Source organism: Myotis myotis, unplaced genomic scaffold (genome assembly GCF_014108235.1).
Source record: "Myotis myotis isolate mMyoMyo1 unplaced genomic scaffold, mMyoMyo1.p scaffold_m19_p_10, whole genome shotgun sequence".
Lineage (NCBI taxonomy): Eukaryota > Metazoa > Chordata > Mammalia > Chiroptera > Vespertilionidae > Myotis > Myotis myotis.
In genome coordinates, this window is record NW_023416314.1 from 75,609,022 (window position 1) to 75,634,290 (window position 25,269).

Sequence of the window (25,269 nt, forward strand, 5' to 3'; positions counted from 1 at the left end):
CCCCTGCATCTTCTATTTGTTCCTCTCTGAGATCATTCCCCTCAATTTACATAAATGATTAATATCTTCTATCCCCCTCAAAATTTCCTTTAACTATTTAAAATTCTTTCCTCATTCACTTAAGGGTCTTAAAATAGTAGCCTATATCTTACTTCTCATCTCAACACACTACAATTTGAATTTTACTATCACTCCCATAATATGGTTAAGACAAGTATTAACAGGCTATTACTTGTCTTAACCATATTATGGGCGTTATTAACAGGCTATTAACTGACATATTTAATAGTCCCATATTAATCCTTTTTCTACCGTGATACTATTACCCATTACCTTTTTACTTAAAAACTCTGTTCCTTCCATCTCCACATTTTTTCTGGTTCTCTTCTTAATTCTTGACACTCTTTAATTGCCTTCCTCCATATGACATTGCCTTCCAGAGTTTTATGTCTTCTTCCTTCCCTCTACAAGCCCCAAGTGTCCCTAGTTTTATATCTAAATCTAAATATTTATCTCTTGCTCTGGAGCTGTAGATTCAACTGCTTATTGAAACTCTGCAATCAGCTGGCCTTTAGGTACTCCAAAGTGAACATATTCTAAACTGATTTTCCCTAAAATCTGTTAATTCTCATGTCTTCCCCCTTTGATAAACAGCAACCCAACCACACAAATCAGAAACTTTGTCTGATTTATGCCAGACAAGTCTCTCTCCCTCATCACCCTCCCCAACATCCAAAACCGTAGCCATTTTACCTCACTGGCACTTTTCTTAACTGCCCCTACTCCCCATCCCTATTTCAGGTCTTCTTCAATTCTGAGCTATGCAATTTCACATTGCCTCCCTAATGACCCCATCCATGCAGCCCCAATTTATTATTCACACTGCTAAAGCACAATTACTTAAATGGACACAGTCCAATAATAAAACATGATGCAAAAAAAATCTCCCACGAACTTTACAAAACTGGTTTTTGAGCCTGTGGACTCAAACTTTGCTTATGAAATGTACTTAGTGTTATAAAAGAGTTTTTAAAAATCAAACACAGTTTTGAGATCTTGAATTTAAAATCCACAAGATCTCAGGTCTCGCCATTTTATTTTTAAAAGATTTTCCACATGTATTGTGTACCTAAAGAAATGCATTCTTAGTAGTCTATTTTTTTTCTTTACAATCTACCAATTCTACTAGATTATCTTGACAGCTCTGTTACCTGGTCATACTCCAATGCTCCTGGGTAGAGCGGCCATCCAAGGAATAATTCTGCAATCACGCATCCCAATGACCACATGTCTATGGCTTCACAAAATGGCAGCCCCAATATAATCTCTGGAGCTCTGAAATTAAAAAAAAAAAAAAAAATCAGAATGGGTTTCCTACAGTAGGTCTCAACCTTCTGGCCCTTTAAATACAGTTCCTCATGCTGTGACCCAACCATAAAAGTATTTTCGTTGCTACTTCGTAACTGTAATGTTGCTACTGTTATGAATCGTAATGTAAATATCTGATATGCAGGATGGTCTTGGGCGACCCCTGTGAAAGAGTCGTTCGACCGACAAAAGGGTCACGACCCACAGGTTGAGAACCGCTGCTTTAAAAGTATCTGATTTCATCTGACATTCTAAGGAAAGTTACTAAATGACAGAAAAAATACCTTCTATTTATAGTAATTCTTCACTTTTCAGAACTCTTTGAAACCTAGTCATAATCGTGAATTAAGTTTTAGAAGGTGCACTATGTACAATATCGCTATGATAAAATATCTACACTTACACCTCATGCTTTTATTAACATAACATTAAAAAGCAAAAAGCATACGCTTGGTTTTGAGACTACAGCAGATTAGATATAAAACACTAGAAAGAAAACTGGCAAACTATTAAATACATGCACTATGACATCAACAGAACTGAAAACCAGACGTTGAGAGATAAGACCAAAACAAAATAAAACCCCAAAGGCTACAAGTGAATCTAGACTTAGATAATATTTCAGAACAGGATAATAAATATTCACATAATTAGAGACATTAGTCATCCAAAAGAGACAAGACCAAGTTCCACGTATTCTGCTTTAAAAGGCAAAAAAGTAGGATATATCAAAACAGTTAAAAAGCATTTTAGCACTTAACGAGCTTTGATTATTTAGAAAATGTATTCCATGAAAGATATCATTCCCACATAAATTACGTTGCTATTTCACATAGCTTTCCCATGAGAAGATTAACAACCTATGACAGTCTCCACATAAAGCTATGTAACTCCAAAGTCATACATTCATAGTTTACTAGATTTGCATGTTCGTATTTTCTATTTTAAAAACAATCTCAAATTTACAGAGATGTTGTAAGAATAGTATAATGAAAATTTTTTCCTGAACCACTTGAGAACAATTTGCCAAATAACTATATACTTTGTATTTCCTACAAACAGGAATATTCTCTTAAATAACTACAATACCATCATCAAAATCAGGAAATGAACACTGATACACCTCTACATCTAAGCCTCAGACCCAAAATTTGGCCAATTATATTAATAATGTCCAAGTCAGAATCATGCATTGCATTAGGTTGTCTTATCTCTTTGTCTTTTTCTTTTTTAAGTTTAAATATATAAATATATATATATTTAAATATATTTTTACTCATTTCAGAGAGGAAGAGAAAGGGAGGGAGAGATAAAACACCAATGATGGTGAGAGAGAATTATTGATTGGCTGCCTCCTGCATGCCCTTTACTGGGGATGAGCCTGCAACCCGGGCATGTGCCCTGATCAGGAACCGAACCGTGACCTCCTGGTTCATAGGTGGATGCTCAACCACTGAGCCATACCAGTCAGGCTCTTTTAGTCTTTTTCAATGTGAAATAGTTCCTTACTTGACCTTGGCTAAGACATTACAGACGAGTTATTATAAAATGTCCCCCTTAATATGGATCTGTCTGATGTTTACTCATAATTATATCTGGGTTATAAATCTTTAAGAGGAATATTACAGAATTAATGTTTTCTCATTATATGCTATCAAATGGCATATAATTTTGATTGTTCCTTTACTGATAATGTTCACTTTGATTACTTGGTTAACATGGTGTCTACTAGATTATCACCACTATTTTGTGTGCCATAAAATATTATCATTTTCTATGTGTATCATTACATGTAAAAGACTGGGAAGCAATACCTTAAAGCACTTATAATCTAGATGAAACTGTCAGCAATGTCAGAGTTCTATCAGCTAGTCTTACAATAAAATAAACTCTAAGAATTGAACTATGCATGAAAGAATAATATATCCCTCAGCAATGAATCAAGCTTACAATTTTAGTTACTTCTTGTTTCTCAAATTCTTCCCCTGAGCTAAATATACTTTTCTATAAAAATGATCATAGCAGGGATTGATATGTGCAACATTCTTAAAATAAATTTTCTGTTCTCCTAAAGGGAATTCTTCCACTTCCTTTGCAATCTACCTTAACTCCCTTCTGAGCACCAACAATGTGGCAGTGCTAAGGATACAGAGGGAATAAACATCATTTAAACTTTTGCAGAACAGGCAAGGCACACATTGAACATGTCTAGTGAATGGAGACTATAAATAAACCTGTTTACCACTCTATCACAATTAGCAGGCAAGTGTCAAAACCACAAACAAGCTCAAAAAATTAGGCCATATGCTAAAAAAGGCAATCTCTACCTTAAATGCTGCTGTTTGTTTGTTTTTTTGCCATGTGCTTTCAATGAAATTTATCATTATTCATTAAGACCAAATCCTTTCTACTTTTTCTAAACCTTGAAACACTGACATAAAATATAAAGTGGGTAAGCTGAAAAGAAAACTTTTTTTAAGTGGTAAACTAAACTCTAGATGGTTTGCAGGACTTTTGCTAGACCCCAGAAGGGAATGTTGGCAGTAGATGCCTCAAATAAAAACACAGTGAAGCACTGTCAATCAGAAAAGATGACGATTAATGGAATATTTTATTTATGTAACTTTTATTTACTTTTTAAACTGAAAATTCAACTACTGACAGAAGAAACCCAGCCTTGTTAGACCGGACAGCTGAATGACCTTCCGAATGTCCTTCTGGATGACCTTCTGGACAAAGCCAGGGCTGTGAGGGCCAAGGCAAGCTGCAGTGGCTGCGAGGGCTGAGCCACTTGCACGAATTTCTAGCATCGAGCGTCTGGTGTTCTTATAATAGAGAGAGGTGCTTTAAGTTACCACGGAAAATGCCATTAAACTATGAATTCATGTGATGATTTCATGGCTATCATAAAATGGCTACTAACTTAGTTTTTCCACAGACAGAGACTATATCAGTTAGGCCAACAAGAGCATCAGTATGGTACTGCTAGTCTTTAGCTTCTTATGACTCTATCCCAGGGGTGGGCAAACTTTTTGACGCGAGGGCCACAATGGGTTCTTAAACTGGACCGGAGGGCCGGAACAAAAGCATGGATGGAGTGTTTGTGTGAACTAATATAAATTCAAAGTAAACATCATTACATAAAAGGGCACGGTCTTTTTTTTTTTTTTAGTTTTATTCATTTCAAACGGGCCGGATCCGGCCTGCGGGCCGTAGTTTGCCCAAGGCTGCTCTAGTGACAGAACAACACAGGTCCAGTCAGGTCTAGCACACTGATCAAACAATTTCTGAAATGACAAAGCTGATGATTCTCTCAGGTAACGTCCCTCAATAAGACTGCAAGGTGCAGCTATCTAGGCTTCTCTTGATGATGCTCCTATACAAACATATATCTACATACTTCTCTAATTTTGACAATAAGATACCAGAGAAAAGCAACAGAAACCTGAAAATAGTAAACTCAATAAAGATAAAAATACTAAAATAAGGATGGTCTTCTCTGAGATAAAGATGCAGAATACATTTTTTTAAGTAACAGTTTTATTAAAATATAATTGACATACCATATAATTCACCCATTTAAGTGGTAAAATTTAATGGTTTTTAGTATGTTCACAGAATTGTGCAACCACCGTCACCCAGCCTTGGTAGGAAAAGATGTTTCTCATTTTTATCACCCCAAAGAAACCCTATATCCCTTAGCAGTCACCCCTCATTTGTCCCAAATTTCTCCATTCCCAGGTCATCACAAATCTACCTTCTGTCTCTTTAGATTTGCCTATTCTGGACATTTCATACAAAGGAAATAAAACAACATGAGGTCTTTTGTGACTTGTTTCTTTCTCTTGGCATAATGTTTTCAATGTTCAACCACGTTGTAGCATGTATCAGTACTTCATTTTTTTTTTTTAATTAAGAATGACAATGTTAAAGATGGGAGTGTCTTTATTTTTTAAAATATATTTTATTGATTTTTTACAGAGAGGAGAGGAGAGGGATAGAGAGTTAGAAACATCGATGAGAGAGAAACACCAATCAGCTGCCTCCTGCACACCTCCCACTGGAGATGTGCCCACAACCAAGGTACAGGCCCTTGACGGGAATCGAACCTGGGAACCTTCAGTCCGCAGACCGACCCTCTATCCACTGAGCCAAACCAGTTAGGGAAGTACTTCATTTTTTACTGCTGAATAGTATTCCATTGTATGGATATACCATAATTATTTATCCATTCATCAGGTGATGGACATTTCAATTGTTTCCACTTCTGGGCTATTATGAAAAATGAGAACTTAAGCAAGAGAAGCCATGTCAGTTCACCAGCCTACTGAGCAAGAATACACTCCAGTGCTAAAGATGGTCAGAGCACAGTCTATACACCAAACACAGTACATATTGCCTAGGACAGAACTAGCCAGTACAGAAATGCCTTTGATGGAATATACAGTATACTCAAAAGGGAAAAGAAGATACTAGTGTTAAAAGAATTATTGATTTTTCTACTTTGTTCAATGAATCAGGCTTTATGAGTTAATCTTGTACAGGTATACCCCTTTATCAAACTTCTAGAGCACTAAAATAATAAGAACCCCCTGTCCATATAATGGCAATCCTATATAATAATGCAAATCAACCGAACTGTGGAACAACCCATCGCTATGATGCGCACTGACCACCAGGGGACAGACACTCAATGCCTCCTAAAGGGAGTTGCCCCCTGGTGGTCAGTGTGCCCCCACGGGGGAGGGGGACACCACTCAGCCAGAAGCCAGGCTCACAGCTGGTGAGCACAGCGGTGGTGGCGGGAGCCTCTCCTGCCTCCATGGCAGCACTAAGCTGTCAGCCGGACATCCCCCTAGGGCTCCCAGACTGCAAGAGGGCACAGACTGGGCTGAGGGACCCCCCAAGTGTACGAATTTCATGCATTGGGCCTCTAGTCCAATATAAAAGAGCATGGACCATGGGTGCAATACCCTTTGGGTAAATTTCATAAGAATGTTTTACTAAACTGGTACTGAAATATTGGGAATTGGCAGAAAGGCTCTGGGAAGACAAATTTTGGAGTCTGATAAGGAAGCACTGATTTCAAATACTGAAAACCATCTAAATAGAACTAGATTTGAAACACTCAAGAGTAGATACCTCGCTCTCCCTCTAACAGCAAGTAATTTATCTGAGCCTTAGTATCTTCATTTTTTAAATGGGATTTTACCAACCTTATATACTCCAAAGATTATCTAAAGAACTAAGTAGCCCTAGCTGGTGTGACTCAGTGGATAGAGTGTTGGCCTGCAGACTGAAGGGTCCCAGGTTCGATTCCAGGCAAGGACACATGCCTGGGTTGTGGGCTCAATCCCTAGTGTGGGGCGTGCAGGAGGCAGCCTATCAATGATTCTCTCTCATCACTGATGTTTTTATCTCTCTCTCTCTCTCTTCCTTCCTCTATGAAATCAATAAAAATATATTATAAAAAAATAAAGGACTAAGTAAGAGAATGTGTGTAAAATATAAAACAATATATACATTCCCCTAAGTTAGTCATGCTCCCACTTCCCTAATTCACACCTCTCTTCTCAAACTACCACCTCCTCCCCCATCCTCATTCCTGATTGTTTTCACTGCATCCTACGTTACTGGGAACAAAAAAAGACGGAATTTGAAAGAAACTTCTACATTCTCCCCACATGTACTAGCCCACTTGCATCTGTCAGTGCTTCTATCTAAGGCATCCATGTTCACTTATTGACGTATACCACCAATTTCCCACTCTCTCTCATCAATATCTCTCCACATACAAAACCATCCCACATCTGCCATCTTGGAAAAAAATCTCGTTTATACACTCTCCTTCAGCCATAACCCTTTTCTCTGTTCCTTTTACACCAGTCCTTCTTGAAAGCACTGCTTAGAAAAGATGCCTCCAATTCTGCCTCTAACTTGAACTCACTCAAATCACCATCCCATCATTCTACCAAAATAGCTCTTGTCAAGGTCACCATCAGCCACTGCATCACCACATCCTTAATTTACTTACTTGCAGCATCGACAAAGCTGATTATGTTCTCCCTGCACTAAACACTGTCTGCATTTGGCTTCTGGAACACCACTTAGTTCTCCTCTTTACCTCTCTAGCACTCCCCTCTCAAATTCCTTTCTACTTCCATCTCATTTCCACAACCTTTATAAATTCTGGAGTACCTCCAGGCTCAGTCTTTGGATATCTATCATCTCTATGTACATTCACTTTCCTAAGGCAATATTATCCAATCACAATTTTAAATACATACCCACCACTATTCATAAGACTCCCAAATGTGTATCTCCAATCCAGACCTCTCTCCTTAATTCCAGACTTATGTATCCAACTGCCTATTCAACATCTCTTCTGAATACCTAGCAGATATCTCAAACTGATCATATCCAGTGGATTTATCAACCAATGGCAGCTATTAGCAGTCATTCAGGAATGCTAAGAATATCTTTGTTAAATCAAGTACATGAACCAAGCACGTTATCAACCAAGAGACATTTACATGTTAGCCACTTTGTATCTGGGACAGTGTTTTGACTACATAATAAACACAATTTACTGAACTTTAATAGTAGGCACCATGGAAATAACTGTTAATGCATTATGTCATTTAAAGAAGGTGTTCTAAAAACAGATTTCTGCATTGTTCTTCTGTTCCAAGATTAAAAATGCTATGAAATAAAATGTTCCATATAAAACAGAAAAACCCCTTAGCCAACCTACAGAATCATAAAAAATAATAAACCATTGTTTTTGAAGCAACTAAGTTTTGGAGTTGTCACAGCAACAAATAATTGATATACTGCCCAAAGTACCCAGAAAGTGATGTAGTGATTGAGATTTCAAATGCCTGATTCCAAAAGCCTTTTTTTTTTTTAAATAGAAAAGTTCTATTTTTTTTTCAAATATTTTATTGATTTTTTAAAGAGAGGAAGGGAGAGGGATAGAGAATTAGAAACATCGATGAGAGAGAAGCATCGATCAGCTACCTCCTGCACACCCCCTACTGGGGATGTGCCTGCAACCAAGGCACATGCCCTTGACTGGAATCGAAACCAGAACGCTCTATCCACCAAGCCAAACCAGCCAGGGCAGAAAAGTTCTATTTTTTATTTTTTTAAATATTGTTGAAAATATTATGTCTCCTTTTTTTCCCATTGACCCCATCTAGCCTGTCCCCGCCTTCACCATACTATTGTCTCTATATCATACCACCTCAAATTATAAAATCCTGTGTCCAAAAGAAACATAGAAAGCCAAACCAACAGAAAACCTAGAAATGGACACCAAAGTCAGTTTTAGCAATTCAATCAAAGTTATGCGCTAGATTTATTTTCCACAGAACAGGAAAATACTAAATGACCTATATTTCCTAATAATCCCATAACATGAGAGACCACTATGTGCCCTTTTTCTTTTTTATCCTCACCTGAGGATATTTTTTTCCATTGCTTTTCAGAAAGAGGTAAGGAAGGAAGGAGAGAGAGAGAAACATCGATGTCAGAGACACACATTGATTAGCTGTCTCCCACCCTTGCCCCAATCATTGCAGGGATCAAACCTGCAACCCAGATGGGTATTTACGTACCCTTGACAGGAATCTAACACAAGACAATGCTTTTACCTCTGAGCCACACCTGCCAGAGTGGTATGTGTCTTTTTTGATTAACTGGTCTTTAGCTTTCTAAGACAATCAAAAGAAAAAAGTATTTTGCTGCCATTTTTTAAACCCACTTTTCATTCTGTATAATTCCTTTAAAAATATATAACAGCAATAGCATCATGCAGTTACATAACACTATAAGTAATCCTCTAAATGCTTTATAAATATTAACCCATTTGATATTCATATCAATCATTTTAATAGATAAAGAAACAGATCCAAGGAGAAGTAACTTGCCTAAGGGTCACAAAGCAAGTACCAGGTACAGCTGGGATGCAAAGCCAGGTTTTATAGCTTCAGAATCCATACTTTTATCTAGTCTATCTTAAAATAATTCCTAGTGTTACTATAACTATCGGACTCAGGTTTTTATCTACTATAAGTTTTCCCACTCAGATGCTATACTTACTATTGTGTTCTTTTTTTTTTTCTTCATTGTGTTCTTTTTCTCTTTAAAAATATCACCTTTTGCCGAAACCGGTTTGGCTCAGTGCATAGAGCGTCGGCCTGCGGACTGAAAGGTCCCAGGTTCGATTCCGGTCAAGGGCATGTACCTGGGTTGCGGGCATATCCCCAGTAGGAGATGTGCAGGAGGCAGCTGATCGATGTTTCTAACTCTCTATCTCTCTCCCTTCCTCTCTGTAAAAAATCAATAAAATATATTAAAAAATATATATATCACCTTTGATTTTAAGACTCATCAGGAAATATAAATACACTTATGTGAAAAGAACTCTAGTTGACATTTTACTAAGCCATATTCCTGGTCTTTAAGCATTTACTCATCTTAACCATAAATAACCTTTCATATTAAATACACAGATATCTGCTGGATGCCTCTTAGTTAAAATAAGGCTCTTATTTTGGCAGCTACTGTGTTCCTAATGATGACTGTGTGACATCCTTTTGCAGACACAATTAGGAAATGAGTTAAACAGTGGTTGTACGGTCTACTAGCTCACAGGTGTGATTACTCATAAATACCAATTCAACATCATGCACTCAATAAATTCTAACAAATCATAACCCTATACTTAGCAGAAGACAGCAAAGACCTAAAGTGGTTGCAAAATGCAGGTACAGGTAAACATGTGTTTGTACAAGCATAGCAAATCTTGGAAAGGTTACATACCCAAGTTTTATTGGCAATTATCTCTGGCAAGGAGGAGGGAAAAGTATGCATTTGCACAACATTTGTTTCTAAAATAAACATCTCCTATTATAAAATAAAAAATTAATGTTTAAAAATTATCAGCCATCAAATTAGACTAAATGATCAGGGATTGGTGAATCTCCTTTATTTCCTTTCGTTATAAGAAAAAATTTCTCACTAGAAAAATGTTCATTGAATTTATTTGGGTGACATTGGTTAGTGAGAATTTCTGGCGTGGGAATGCACTGCCTCAGGAGGGAAGGAATACTGGAGGTGTTTCCCTCAGAGGTGCTATCATTGTGTGTAGGTGATACCATGAAGGAGATCCTCCTGAGAGAATAGAGGAACTTACACCGGAGTACCTCCAAGAATCCCTCCAAATGATAACGCAACTAAAATGTATAGTATTAAAGAACATTTTGACAACTGGAACTTTAACAGAAGGATGACTGTTAAAATACACTAATGAGTTTAATCCAGCTTAATCAGTACTCTTTTCAATATCCTGCAGAATGGTGCTTTTTAAAAAACCAACAAAACCTCAACATTCTTATAAAAAGGCAAATAGATTTCAAAAGAAACAATCAACCATTTTTAGAAATTTTTTCTTTTTAGCCAAAACCGGTTTGGCTCAGTGGATAGAGCGTCGGCCTGCGGACTGGGGGGTCCCAGGTTCGATTCCGGTTAGGGGCATGTGCCTGGGTTGCAGGCACATCCCCAGTGGGAGATGTGCAGGAGGCAGCTGATCGATGTTTCTCTCTCATCGATGTTTCTGACTCTCTATCTCTCTCCCTTCCTCTCTGTAAAAAAATCAATAAAATATATTTTTTAAAAAAAAAGAAATTTGAGAGGCAACTAAGATGGCGGCATAGGTAAACACCGGGAAATTGTCGCCTCACACAACAATTGAAAATTACCGCAAAGGACTGAGCAAACATCATCCAGAACAACAGGAAGGCTGGCTGAGTGTAAATTCTACAACTAGAAGGAAAGAAAAGCACGCTGAGAGCCAGAGGCGCTGCAGAGGTGAAGTGCAGAGGTACGGCGGCTCGCGTGCGCGAGGAAAGGGGGTGGCACCTGAGGACGCAGCTGTCTTTTTGAATCACAAGCTCCGGACTGCTCTGAACTCCGGTTCCGGGAAGTCTCTGGGGACCCAGGACTCATACGGGGAGAGGCTGGTCTGTCTGGCAGCGGGTGAACTTGAGGGCGGCTTTCCCTCAGAGGTGCTTGCAGCCGTTACCGGGACACTGAGACGCGCGACTCCGGGCGGAGAATCGGCCATAGCTGCTTTCTCCGCCCTTTGACTCCCTGAGACCCCGCCCCACCCAGGCTGCGGCAGAGGCTTTTGCATGTGAATGTACCTAACTGCAGCCAACCAGGCAGACCCGGAACCTCCAAGAGAAGGCCCAAGGCCCCGCAGCGGCTTGCATTGCTTCACAGCTGAGCCTCTTCGTGGCTCCTGCTGTGTGGCCTCAGGCAGAGGCTGAATTAGCACCTCCTTAGATCCAGGAGCCACTGTACCCAGTGGTCAGAGGGGGGCCATCCAGATTGCAACTCCTCAGATCCATAAGGGACACACTCAGGGAGCAGACTCAGTGAGCACCAAAGCCCCACTGAAGCAAGTCTTGCCCCAGAAGGGTGTCTTCAGCACAGAAGTTCTCCCACTTTAGACACAGCTGATTCTCACAGCCAACTGGCCTGGAGGTCAATTCCTCCCAGTGATTCTACAACAACCAAGGCACCAAGAATGCACCAAGAGTGTCCACCCCAGGTAACTGGGGAGGCTGAGCTACTGGGCCCTACAGGACACCTGGCGCACAGGGCCACTCTATCAACACAGGGAAGCTGCCAAAATGCGGAGACAAAGAAACAGGTCACAAATGGCAGAAATGGAGGAAAGCAAACGATTGGATATAGAGTTCAAGGCCACGTTTATAAGGTTTTTCAAGAATTTTATGGAAACCGCCGATAAATTTAATGAATCCCTCAATAAGTATAGTGAGACCATGGAGGACATGAAAAAGGACCAACTAGAAATTAAGCATACACTGACTGAAATAAAGAATAATTTACAGAGATCCAGCAGCAGACAAGAGGATCCCAAGAATCAAGTCAAAGATTTGAAATACAAAGAAACAAAAAATACCCAACCGAAAAAGAAAAAAGAAAAGAGATTCCAAAAATATGAAGATAGTGTAAGGAACCTCTGGGACAACTTCAAGCGTACCAACATCAGAATTATAGGGGTACCAGAAGGAGAGAAAGGGCAAGATATTGAAAACCTTTTTGAAGAAATAATGACAGAAAACTTCCCCTACCTGGTGAAAGAAATGGACTTACAAGTCCAGGAAGCGCAGAGAACCCCAAACAAAAGGAATCCAAGGAGGACCACACCAAGACACATCATAATTAAAATGCCAAGAGCAAAAGATAAAGAGAGAATCTTAAAAGCAGCAAGAGAAAGACAGTCAGTTACCTACAAGGGAGTACCCATACGACTGTCAGCTGATTTCTCAACAGAAACCATGCAGGCCAGAAGAGACTGGCAAGAAATATTCAAAGTGATGAATAGCAAGAACCTGCAACCAAGATTACTTTATCCAGCAAAGCTATCATTCAGAATAGAAGGTCAGATAAAGAGCTTCACGGATAAGAAAAAGCTAAAGGAGTTCATCACCACCAAACCAGCATTATATGAAATGCTGAAAGGTATTCTTTAAGAAGAGGAAGAAGAAAAAGGAACTCTTACCATTTGCCACAGCATGGATGGAACTGGAGAGCGGATAAATACCACATGATCTCACTCATTTGTGGAATATAATGAACAACATAAGCTGATGAACAAGGACTGATCCAGAGACGGAGAGGCATTGATTGGACTGTCGGGACTTGGAGGGAAGGTAGGGGAGGGTGGGGGTAAGGGGGAAAGATCAACCAAAGGACTTATATGCAAGCATATAGGCCTAATCAATGAACATGGACAACGGGGGGGTGAGGGCATGAGCGGGGTGGGGGGGTGGGGGGTGGGGGGTAGAGGGTAACGTGGGGACAAGGACACATATGTAATATCTTAATCAATAAAAAATATATTAAAAAAAAAAAAGAAATTTTTTCTTTTTAAAGTTATGGTTGTTTTTAATGTGTTGCTTTACGCAATAATATCACTACAAAACACTGGGTATTTACACAGATTGTACTTTATGACTAACCGCAACTACTCAACAACATGTGGAAATGTAATCAAAGTACAGGCTCTTAGAATAGGCACTCATTCAAATGTAGCTCGAGTCACAGGCTAAAAATATCACAATTAAAAATATCCTCATTGCAAGGCCACTTAATCTTTGAGTATGTAGGACAATGATCCAGATCAAAACACCAAGTACAAAGAACAGCAGTAATAATATTTTCAAAACCTATTAAATGTTAAATCTGAGTGGTGGAGGATAGGAGACAGCAAAGGTTTAATATGCATTACCAATATACAGATGTATAGCTTAGAGTCCTATGCCCAAAAAGATTGATACATCAATAATCTGCATATTTAACTAATTAACAGCTAGGAAAAATGTATTTCATTTATAGACAGCACCATTTATTTCATGTCTTATATGCCAAGAACAGTTACAAGATCATTCAAAATTCTCATGATATGAAAGAGAAAACTGTTAACACCTATCAAGAGAGAGAAACCAAGAGCTGGATTGGTAGGGGAATGTGAAAAGTATCTGTAGAAAATAAAAGAAAAACATGTCAGTAAGTGAGGCAGAATGTGTGTTCTTTATAGGTTGGCTTATATACTATTAGATGTAGAAAAATCACAGATCATATACATAACTACATTATTAATATCTTACATTTGTATTGCATCTGTACTTCACCACCCATTCAAGTATTTTATTTTATGAGATAACAAAGATATATTTTGTTATCACAGTTCTACAGGTGACTAGGAGGAAAGTTGAAAACAGCCCAGATTTTCTTAAATTTTTTTAAAATGTTTGTATTGATTTCAGAGAGAGGGGGAGAGGGAGAGACAGATAGAAACATCAATGATGGGAGAGAATCATTGATCGGCTGCCTCTTGCACACCCTCTACTGGGGATCAAGCCCACAACCGCTGCATGTTCCCTGACCGGGAATCAAACCCTGAACTCTTGGTTCATGAATCAACACTCAACCACTGGGCCACACGGGCCAGGCAGAATATCTTAAATTTATTTGACTATGAAATATATTTAAAATTATAATGTATTATCAGTAGATGCCAAAAGAAGCTCATAATCTGTAAGGTGTGATTCAAATAAATCAAACAGAAATTATTTAATTGCAATAAATGATTCATTTTTATAACCCTATAATTATTAAAATAACAAAAATGTTTATGAAGCCCTTATTAGAAGTCATATTCCATTCATTATTTCATTAAATTCTAACAAAATCCTCTGAGGCAGGTACTGTATTATCTCATTTTAGAGATGAGGAAACTGAAGCACAAGGTCTCTCAGTGAGTGAGTAGTGATGCTTATATACAAAGTCTGAGTGAGAGACCAAGCTCCTCCACACCATGGAGATAAATCATTTCTATTTTATGAACTACTACAAATGTGTTACGTAATCACATGACCATATACCTGTGCATTAACAAGCAGGTAGAAGATTAGGCCCTGATCCATTGAGCGATCTCTAATACAACCTGGTGGTGCTCTGGAGCACACCATTTCTTAATGGCAAATAATCTCTTAACAGCTAGGCAAACACTATTCTTCTGCTTACTTTTCCTTGTAACTTTTTATACAGTACTGATGTACCTTTAGACTTATAGGAAAATGCAAAATTAGTACAAAGAATTTTTATATACCCTCAGATTCCCCAACTGTTAACATTTTACCACATTTGTTTTCATCACTTTGATAAACACACACAAATATAATTTTCTGAATCACTTGAGAGTTAGTTGCAGCCACTGTATCCCTTACTCTAAATACTTCATCCAGTTTGTACTTCCTAAAAACAAGGAGAGTCTCTTGCTTACCTACAGTGTATTTGTCAAAAGCGGGAAATTACTATTAATACAATACTATTATTCAGATTTTTCCAATTGTCCTATATTGCTGTCCTTCAAAACAAACAAAAATTTTAAAATTAAGTAAATCCCAGGCCCACGACTCTTTAGCTTCCTTTATCTGGAATAGCTCCTCAAGATTCCTGTGGTTTTCATGATATATTTTCAAAATACTAACTAGTTAGTTATTTTGTGGAATGTCCCTCAATCTCTATTCAGTGTTTCCTCACAACAAAGTTCAAGTTATCTATTTTCAGCAGGAATACCACAGGAGTGGCGCTAGCTTATGCTTAATTTTTTAAAAGTGTAAATTAGAAAGCATACTATTACTATCAACTTTTTCAAGGAATATCTATTAATACTTCCCAGAACAAATTGTTATATGCTGGTACAATCAAATAAGGAAAGACTTTGTACTATCAGAAAAGTGAATTCAAAACCCAGTTCTAGCAGTTACTTATAAAACTCTAGGCCTTAAGGCATGTTATTCATTCATTTGCAAATGAGGAATACACTTGTGGTTCCAGATTACTGTAGCAATAAAAACAAGTAAAGCCCTGCCCAATTTGGCTCAGTGGGTGGAGCGTCGGCCTGCAAACTGAAGGGTTCAGGGTTCGATTCCAGTCAAGGGTACATGCCTGGTTGTGGGCTTGATCCCCAGTCGGGGGGGTGTAGGAGGCAGCTGATCAATGATTCTCTCTCATCATTGATGTTTCTCTCTCCCTGTCCCTTCCTCTCTGAAATCAATTTTAAAAAAAAAATGTAAAAAAGTAAAGCCCTGGCCAGTTTGGCTCAGTGGATAGAGTGTCTGCCTGTGGACTGAAGGGTCCTGGGTTCGATTCCAGTCAAGGGCACATGCTCAGGTTGCGTGCAGGAGGCAGCTGATCAATGATTCTCTCTCATCATTGATGTTTCTATCTCTCTCTCCCCTTCCCTTCCTCTCTGAAATCAATAAAAATATATATTTTTTAAAAAAGTAAAAAGAACCTGGCACATAATTTATCTCCCTTTCAACCAAAAAGAATCTGAAATTGAGTGCTTGAGTAGTTACCCCAAAGTTGCAGGGCCGATAAACAAAATGGTGCCAAAACAAAAACTTGGATTTAGCCTGTAAGTCTTACTAATATACGCAATAAAATGTGCCTCTACAGTCCTGTTACTATTTATGCACGTGTCTTATCTATTAAGAACGTACGGTCCTTAAGATCAGGAGCTGCCTCCCAGTTGGTTTTAGACTTCATACAGCCCGTGGCAGAGTATTTTACAAACCAGTCACTCCTTAAAGATATGCTCAATGAACACAAAACATGCAATTAGACACAATGCTCCCCAAAATGCATTCCATTTTAATATACATTTAAAATGAAATTCTCAGATATCTGATAACCTACAAAACAGGCAACTTCTGAACCTAGACAATTGGAATTTAAGAGATTATGAACATATGAAACACCCACACATACATATTCTCTCAACCTAACCCTGAATAATTTTCTACCAGAACCATTAATCCCAACAAATAACCATTCTAAAGAATTGCCAGGAATCTCATTTAGAAGCTTTCAAATATATTGGATTATATTCTGCCTAATAAAAGAAAAATGGAAGGTTACTTAGTAGCTAGTGTCACACAGATATCCCCAGCAAGAACAATAAAAGCTAAATCACACACACACACACACACACACACACACACACACACACATACACACACGGAGCTGTGTGTATGGCCTACAGGTCATAATGATGAAGTCAACGCAGGTTCATCAGTTATAACTAACTTAACTAACTTACCACTGTGGTATGGGATGTCAATAATGGGGAAGGTTGTATGTGTGTGGAAGGAGAAGGGATATATATGGAACTCTGGTTTTTGCTCAATTTTGCTGTGAACCTCAACAGCTCTAAGAAATAAAGTTGATTAAAAAAAAAAAAAAAAGCTGTGTGAAGTCAGAGATCAGACGACAGCTAGGACTTAAGGGAACAAAATCCCAGAGTAAAGAGAAAACTTATTAAAGTGAGCCTTACATTTCCTCGAGGTAGTCACCAGCAAACAGTGAGGCATAGAGGCTGAACAAAAAGTAATGGCCTAGAGCCTGCAACTGTCCCACTGGGCTGGGAAAACAAAACTGGAATTCAGAACCTGCCAAGGAAGAGGGGCCTTGGCAGATACTCCAGGCTTTTCCACTGAAACCACAAAGGCCTACACCCTAGGAATAAGCGCAGACTGAAATAGACCAGCCTCACTTGGAATAACATGATCTACATACTCCACCTGGCTTCCAGAATGAAAAACAATGATCTCTGGAGGAAGGTACTATCACCCAGAGTTCTCTGCACAGCAATGTCCAATGTTCAAGAAAGTAGATGAAATGCTAGGAAATTTCACTATAAAACTGGAATCTACATTTTATTTTATTAATTTGAAAGTATTACATATGTCCTCTTTTATCCCATTAACCCCCCTTGTCGCCCCCCCCCCCCCAGCCTTCACCACCCTATTGTCTGTGTTCATGGGTTATGAATATATGCATATAAGGTCTTTGGTTGATTACTTCCCACCCAACCACCCACCCTCCCCTGCCTTCCCTCTGAGATTCCCCACTCTGTTCCACGCTTCCATGTCTTTGGATCCACTCTGTTCATCAGTTTATTTTGTTACTTAGATTCCATATATGAATGCGATCATGTGATACTTGTCTTTCTCTGACTTATATCACTTAGCATGATACTCTCCAGGTCCCTCCATGCTGTCTCAAACGGTAAGAGATTCTTCTTTTTTACTGCTGCTTAGTATTGCATGGTATAAATGTACCACCGCTTTTTTATCCACTCATTTACTGATCGGCGCTTGGGCTGTTTCCAGATCTTAGCTATTGTAAATTGTGCTGCTATGAACACAGGGGTGCATACATTCTTTCTGACTGGTACTTTGGGTTTCTTAGGATATATGGAATCTGCACTTTAAAACAACAAATTCTTGATTTCTAGATACCATTGCCCTACTAAGGCTCCTTGGAGAAATGGCTGATTTTATGGTTGAGGCAGGGAAAGTATAAGGTGAGCCTAAAAATCTTCCTGTGCCAGAAAAATTACTCAGCAATAAAAACTAAAATAAAAATGATCTACTGAAACAAAATATTAATGTCATAAAACTACTATGTTGAAAGAAATAAACCTTAAACAGAATAGTACACGCTGTATCATTACATTTACATGAAATTCTGGAATAGGAAAAAATAATGTGGTTAAAAACTCAGATCAGTAATTACATATGGAAGGGGCGAGAGGGACAGACTAGCACTGAATGGGAAGGGACATGAGGGAACTCTCTAGGGCAGGGGTCCTCAAACTTTTTAAACAGGGGGCCAGTTCACTGTCCCTCAGACCGTTGGAGGGCCGGACTATAGTTTAAAAAAAAACTATGAACAAATTCCTATGCACACTGCACATATCTTATTTTGAAGTAAAAAAACAAAACGGGAACAAATACAATATTTGTATTTGCATGTGGCCCGCGGGCCGTAGTTTGAGGACCCCTGCTCTAGGGTGATGGTAATGTTGCATCTTTTTTTAAAAAAAAAAAAAATGTTTTTATTGACTTCAAAGAGAGGAAGAGATAGAACCACTGTTGAGAAAAACATCCATCAGCTGCTTCCTGCACACCCCCTACTGGGGACAGAGCCTGCAACTTGGCATATGCTCTGACCAGGAATCCAACCAGCGACTTCCTATTGCATGCTATGACACTCAACCAACCGAGCCAGGTGATAATGTTGTACCCTGATAGAACTTTGGGATACAAAGGTGTATGGCGTTTGCCAAAACTCACTGAACTTGCATTTCACTGTATATAAAACTTAATTCCAAAAAAAGAACAATAAACACTGAACTACTTTGTGAAAGACAGGCTCAAGTGTTTCATAACACAGTGTACTGATGTCCACAAATTTACTCTGAGTCACTTCATCATATAAAGATGAAATGATAAATGGAGAGATATCTATGATAAAGCCAAAGTAGCAAAATGTTAATTGTAGAATCCAGGTAGTAAGTGCGTGTTCACTGTACAATCCTTTAAAGTTAGTTGTAACTTTGAAAAGTTTCACAGTAAAATATTGAGGAGGGTGGTATTTAAAAATAGGCCACGCGCATTTAACAGACACACACACACACACACACACCCTTAGACACAAAGTCCACTGATTAAACTGAACACAAAGAAAAAACTTAAATGCAGTCAGAGAAGAGAAAAAGGACATGTTAACATCAAAGAAGTCAATTTTCTGTTTTTAAAAAATATATATTTCTTTATTGATTTCAGAGAGGAAGGGAGGAGAGAGAGATAGAAACATCAATGATGAGAGAGAATCATTGATCGGCTGCCTCCTGCACGCCCCCCTACTGGGGATCGAGCCTGCAACCCAGGTATGTGCCCTTGGCCGGAATCGAACCTGGGACCCTTCAGTCCGCAGGCTGACGCTCTATCCACTGAGCCAAGCTAGCTAGGGCAAGAAGTCAATTTTCTATACATATAATGGAAGCTAGAATGCAGTAGAATAACATCTTTAAAATGTTGAAAAATAATAATGCCCAAAGTATACCTAGAGGACAACCTACTTAAAAAATAAGTTGTTGGACCCTAGCTGGTTTGGCTCAGTGGGTGGAGCATTGGCCTTAGGACCAAAAGGTCCCGGGTTCAATTCCGGTCAAGGGCATGTACCTTTGTTGTAGGCTCCTCCCCAGCCCAGGCCCTGATCAGGGCTCGTGCAGGAGGCAACAATCCATGTGTTTCTCTCACATCGATGTTTCTCTCTGTCTTTCCCTCTCTCTTCCACTCTACCTAAAAATCAATGAAAAAATATCCTTAGGTGAGGATTAACAACAAAAAAAAAAAGGTTGTCAGCTTTTTTTCTAGAAGTGCAAAGGACCAGAAGCAGTACTTTGAAGATCAAGTAGAAGGACCTATACTGTCAATTATGCTAATGACACTGTGATACTGGTGTTAAGAATAGACAAAATGAAGAGGGGATAAATGGTGATGGAAGGAGACTTGACTTGGGGTGGTAAACAAACAATGCAATATACAGAGATGTACTAAAAAATTATATACCTGAAACCTATATAATTTTATTAACCAATGTCATCCCAATAAATTCAATTAAAGAAATAGACAAAACAATGAATAACAGTGTCCAAATATGGACCCACACATATAAGGTCACCTCGTTTGATGAAGCTGTCACAACCGTGGAGTGAAATAATAAATATATGGTGCTCAGTTAAGGGATATCTATATGAGAAAAAAAATGTGCCTTAATCCCTACCTCATACCGCATGCAAAAATCAATTTCAGATGGATGGCAGATCTAAATGTGAAAGGTAAAACACTAAGACAACAGAGAAAAACATCATAGCAAAGAAAGTTTCAATAAAAGGAAGCACTAACACAAGCTAAATGAGAGAGGTCCAGCCAGATGGGGACTTTAAAAAATAATCCATCAAATCTGGTGATTAACAAACACGACATCAGTGTCATTCAGGAGAAAAGCTTCAGAAAGATGAGGGGAAATCGCTGGAGGAGGAGCATGGTAAAGTGGGGAAGCAGAACTGAGCTCAAACTATACTCTGCAATCTATTAGCTGTGTATCTCTGGGCAAGTTGCTTACCATATCTCAACTTCCCTATTTGTAAAATAAAGATAATGTCATTACTTATCATGGGTAAAGGGTAATTATGAAATATTTCTAGCACAGTGACTAGTACTAAGCAGTATAAGTGTTACTATTATATGAACTCTGTTCATTTTTACATTCTCATTTTCCACATAAGAAAAGCACCTACCAATATAACCTATGACAGAGAAGACAAGGGGTTGGGGGGAGGTAGAAAAGGGTAAAGAGGGATAAATAGTGATGGAAGGAGACTTGACTTTGGGTGGTGAACACATAATACAATATATACAGATGATGGATTATAGAACTGTATATTTAAAACCTATATAATTTATTAGCAAGTCACCCCAATAAATTCAATTTAAAAATTTTAAATGTAGTGCAGAGTGATGAAAAAATTAAAACTTTATTTTATTTTTTGCCTATTTAAAGACAACAGTGGGAAGAAAAGGACCTTTTCACACACTACTAGTGAAATTATAAACTGGAATAGTACATTTTTGGAAGGAAACTTAGCAGCAGCCATCAGCAAAATGTATGTATCCTTTGACCTAACAATTGTCCTGGAAATGTGAAAATGTACCTAAATGCCCAAGGGCATACAAGAAGGTTCCCTGTGGCATTATCAGAAAACCAAAGAAATGTACATCAGAGAGGACTGTTTAAATAAAATATAAAGTACATTATTAAAAAATTATAAAACACAACCACAATATAAAGAGGAAATTATTCCTGCTTTACTTCCTAGGCTTCTCTATCATTAAATTTTTCTTACAGTGAACATTCTCTATTACAATTTTAAAAACATTAAATAAAACCATTTTTCATCTAGTACACTGGTTTTGGAGTATATTCAAAATTTTTTTTAATTCAGTGTTTTCTCTCAAAAGAAACATGTTATTTTAATGTCAAAGTTTAACACATATTAGATTCTCTCTCCTAAGTAATACAATCTCATCATACCAGCTGACGCCTAAATTATTCACTGGCCACTGAACTGGCACTCCCCCACGGCAGCAGGCACTCTGTGAATAACATCCAAGGTGCTGAATTCCATTCACAGGAAAATGCTAAAGATTCAGAAACAAACAGGCACTTACATTCTGAAGTGTGTGAGGTAAGGACTGACATCTAATCCATGAGATCATTACATCCGATTAAAGTACATTCATGAGACCATATGCACCTTAAAGACATAGCCATGTTGTTCAAGGAAAAACACTGATAACATCTAAAAGTCCAGGCTTTTACTCAATGTAAAAAAAAAAAAAAAAAAAATCACAAAAGTGATTCTTTTAACCTATGAATAACTATTTAAGTTATAAGCAATTCTAGAATATAGTCCTTCAAACCTATTATAAAATTGCAAATCAGCCCAGTTTATATGGCATTACATATATTACATACTTCACATCTACAATCTACAGAATTAACAAACTCACTTTTCTTTAATCCTCACCCATGGATATGTTTGTATTAATTTTAGAGAAAGGGGGAGAGAGAAACATTGATTGGTTGCCTCCCACATATGTCCCACTGGGGGTCAAACACACAACCTAGGAATGTGCCCTGACCACTAGGAATGTGCCCTGACCAGAAATTAAACCCGCCACCTTTTTGTGCACAGGACAATGCTCAACCAACTGAGCCACTCAGCCAGGACAACACACTCATTCATTCATTCACTTTTGTAATAGAACATTTATTGGGTAAAATACAGTTCCATAATATATTTTTACTAAAAAAAAGTGTTTATTTCTTTAAATTTAAGGTCACAAAAAGTAACATCACAAAAATATCCATTACCTATTATATCAAATACTCCCACCTTAAATACCTTAGGTACTCATGGGTATAAGCAGGACCCAGTTTTAGAAGGGAAGTTTCCTGTGATTACTGAAAAGAGTTCAAGGTGAGGATGGACAAATAAACAAGTTACAATGTTATTAAAAGTAATGCATGTGGCCCTAGTTGATTTGGCTCAGTGGATGGAGCATCCACCTGTGGACTGAAGGGTCCCAGGTTCGATTCCAGCCAAGGGCACATGCCAGGTTATGGGCTTGATCCCCAGTAGGGGGTGTGCAGGAGGCAGCCGATCAGTGATTTCCATCATTGATGTTTCCCTCTCCCTTCCTCTCTGAAATCAATAAAAATATATTACACACACACAAAAGTAATGAATGTGTTCAGCTTGTCTAGCTCAGTGGTTGAGCATCGACCTATGAACCAGGAGGTCAGGGTTCAATTTCCATTCAAGACACATGTCCCATTGTGGGCTCGATCCCCAGGAAGCAGCTGATCAATGATTCTCTCTCATCGTTGATGTTTCTCTTTCTCCCTCTCCCTTCCTCTCTGAAATCAATAAAAATTTATTTTAAAAATATGTTCAAAAATTTTGAGGGACAAAGAACCAAACTCTTAGTAGAAAAATGGGCAAAGGACATGAACAGGTAATACACACACACACACACACACACACACACACACACACACAGAAACTAATGAAACGGGTTACCAAAATGGGTTGGGTAGGAATGCTGTGGAATGGATGAGGACAAGGGGATGTCACACTTCTGAGATAACCTTTTGGTATAGTTCTTATTTTTAGATCCATGTTAATGTTTCACATAATCAAATAAACACATGGAGGACCCAGAATGAAGTACAAATAAATGAACTTAATTATATTTTAAATAAATAACATAATCATACTGAAGGTGGGTAAGAAGAGGCTTGGGGAAGAACTAACCTAAATAACTCTGATCAACACAACATTATGACCACATACCCCAAGTCTAAGGCTAAGAGGCTAAAAGCACTATAAATAAATGTTGAACTCTAGTTGGCAAATTAGCAGTGGTATAGGTTAGCAATTTCAAAACTACTTTAAATGTATTCTAGAATCGAGCAAATAAGTAACATATGTGGATAATGAGAGTCAAGTTTGCCGGTATCAGAAAAGGCATTATAAGGGAAAAAGCTGGTGTGCCTCAATGGTTGAGCATCAACCTATGGACCAGGAGGTCATGGTTCGATTCCCCAGTGAGACACATGCCCAGGTTGCAGGCTCAATCCCCAGTAGAGGGCATGCAAGAGGCAGCCAATCAATGATTCCCTCTTCCTTCCTCTCTGAAATCAATAAAAATATTTTTAAATAAATAAATACAGGAAAAAGGAGCCCTGGACAGGTACCTTGGTTGGTTAGAGCATGGTCCCCATACACCAAGGTTTCGGGTTCCATCTCCAATCAGGGCACATACAAGAATCAACCAGTAGATGCATAAATAAGTGGAACAACAAATTGGTGTTTCTTTCTCTTTCTCTCTCTCTCCCCTTCTCTCTCTAAAAATCAATAAAAACATATCCTCCGATAAGGATTAAAAAAAAAAAAAAAAGACTAGTCAATCCTATTTCCCCTCTGGAGGCTCATTTAGGAGTGATCTCTTCCCAAAAGCCTCCTCTGAACCCTCAGATTGGGCTAAACGCCCCCCTCTGGGTGGCCATAGTACTGTGCACACACCAATTCCCTAGCATTTTGAGACAAACTATTGTTTTCCATCAAGTGATAAAATCATGTTTTAATCACCACTGTACCCTTAGCACCTAGCACAGTGCCAGCAATCAAAAAGGGCTCAACAAAAATTGTGAGCGTGAGTTTGGACCTGTCTGCTTGTATAAGCCTCAGTTTTCTACTTATTAAATAGGAATTCCACCAACTGTCTTACTCAACTCCCAGGGATGAGACATGAGAAACAGAGCAGGAAATATATGTAAAATCACTTGGAAAAATGATGCAGGTTATGTATATAGTTATTTCTATTTATAAAGTAACTCTGTATAAAATATCAGTTATTACTTTGGCGGGGGGGTCATTCTATGTACCTTAATTTTATTACAGAAACACTGTCTTTGAAACTTAAGGATCTAAAAAGGCATGAGGGGGTGAGAATGCCCTAAACAAAAACTGATAAGCCTACATTGTTACCTGTACATCCCTTTCTGTCAGCTATTACATGCAAAATAGAACACATTTTTTTACTTCAACAGTTGATGATAAATTACATAGTATTAGTACAGTAGCAAAGAATATAACAGCTTACTTTATAGCCCACTTTCTTGTCTCTATATTCTGAAATGACTCAGAACCACAAGCTAAAATCTATATTTAAAAAAAAAAAGAAAAAAGATATTCATGACCTGAATGTTGCCACCACACCTCATAAATACAGCACCTTCTGCTGCTAAAACCTTTTATGCATTCAACAGCCCTATGTGTTCTTGACAAAAACCACACTCAAGCAGCTGAATTTAGAA

The 25,269-nt window shown here is 38.3% G+C and overlaps 1 protein-coding gene across 6 annotated transcripts in view; it reads right to left on the bottom strand.

The window, feature by feature from the left end:
- HIPK3 (homeodomain interacting protein kinase 3) overlaps positions 1–25,269 on the bottom strand; it is a 72,333-nt gene that overhangs the window by 19,035 nt on the left and 28,029 nt on the right. For all 6 annotated transcript variants that reach the window (XM_036326287.1, XM_036326290.1, XM_036326291.1 and 3 more), the window contains exon 3: positions 1,212–1,335. In XM_036326287.1, coding sequence (XP_036182180.1) covers positions 1,212–1,335 — 124 coding nt within the window. The remainder of the gene's footprint in view (positions 1–1,211; positions 1,336–25,269) is intronic.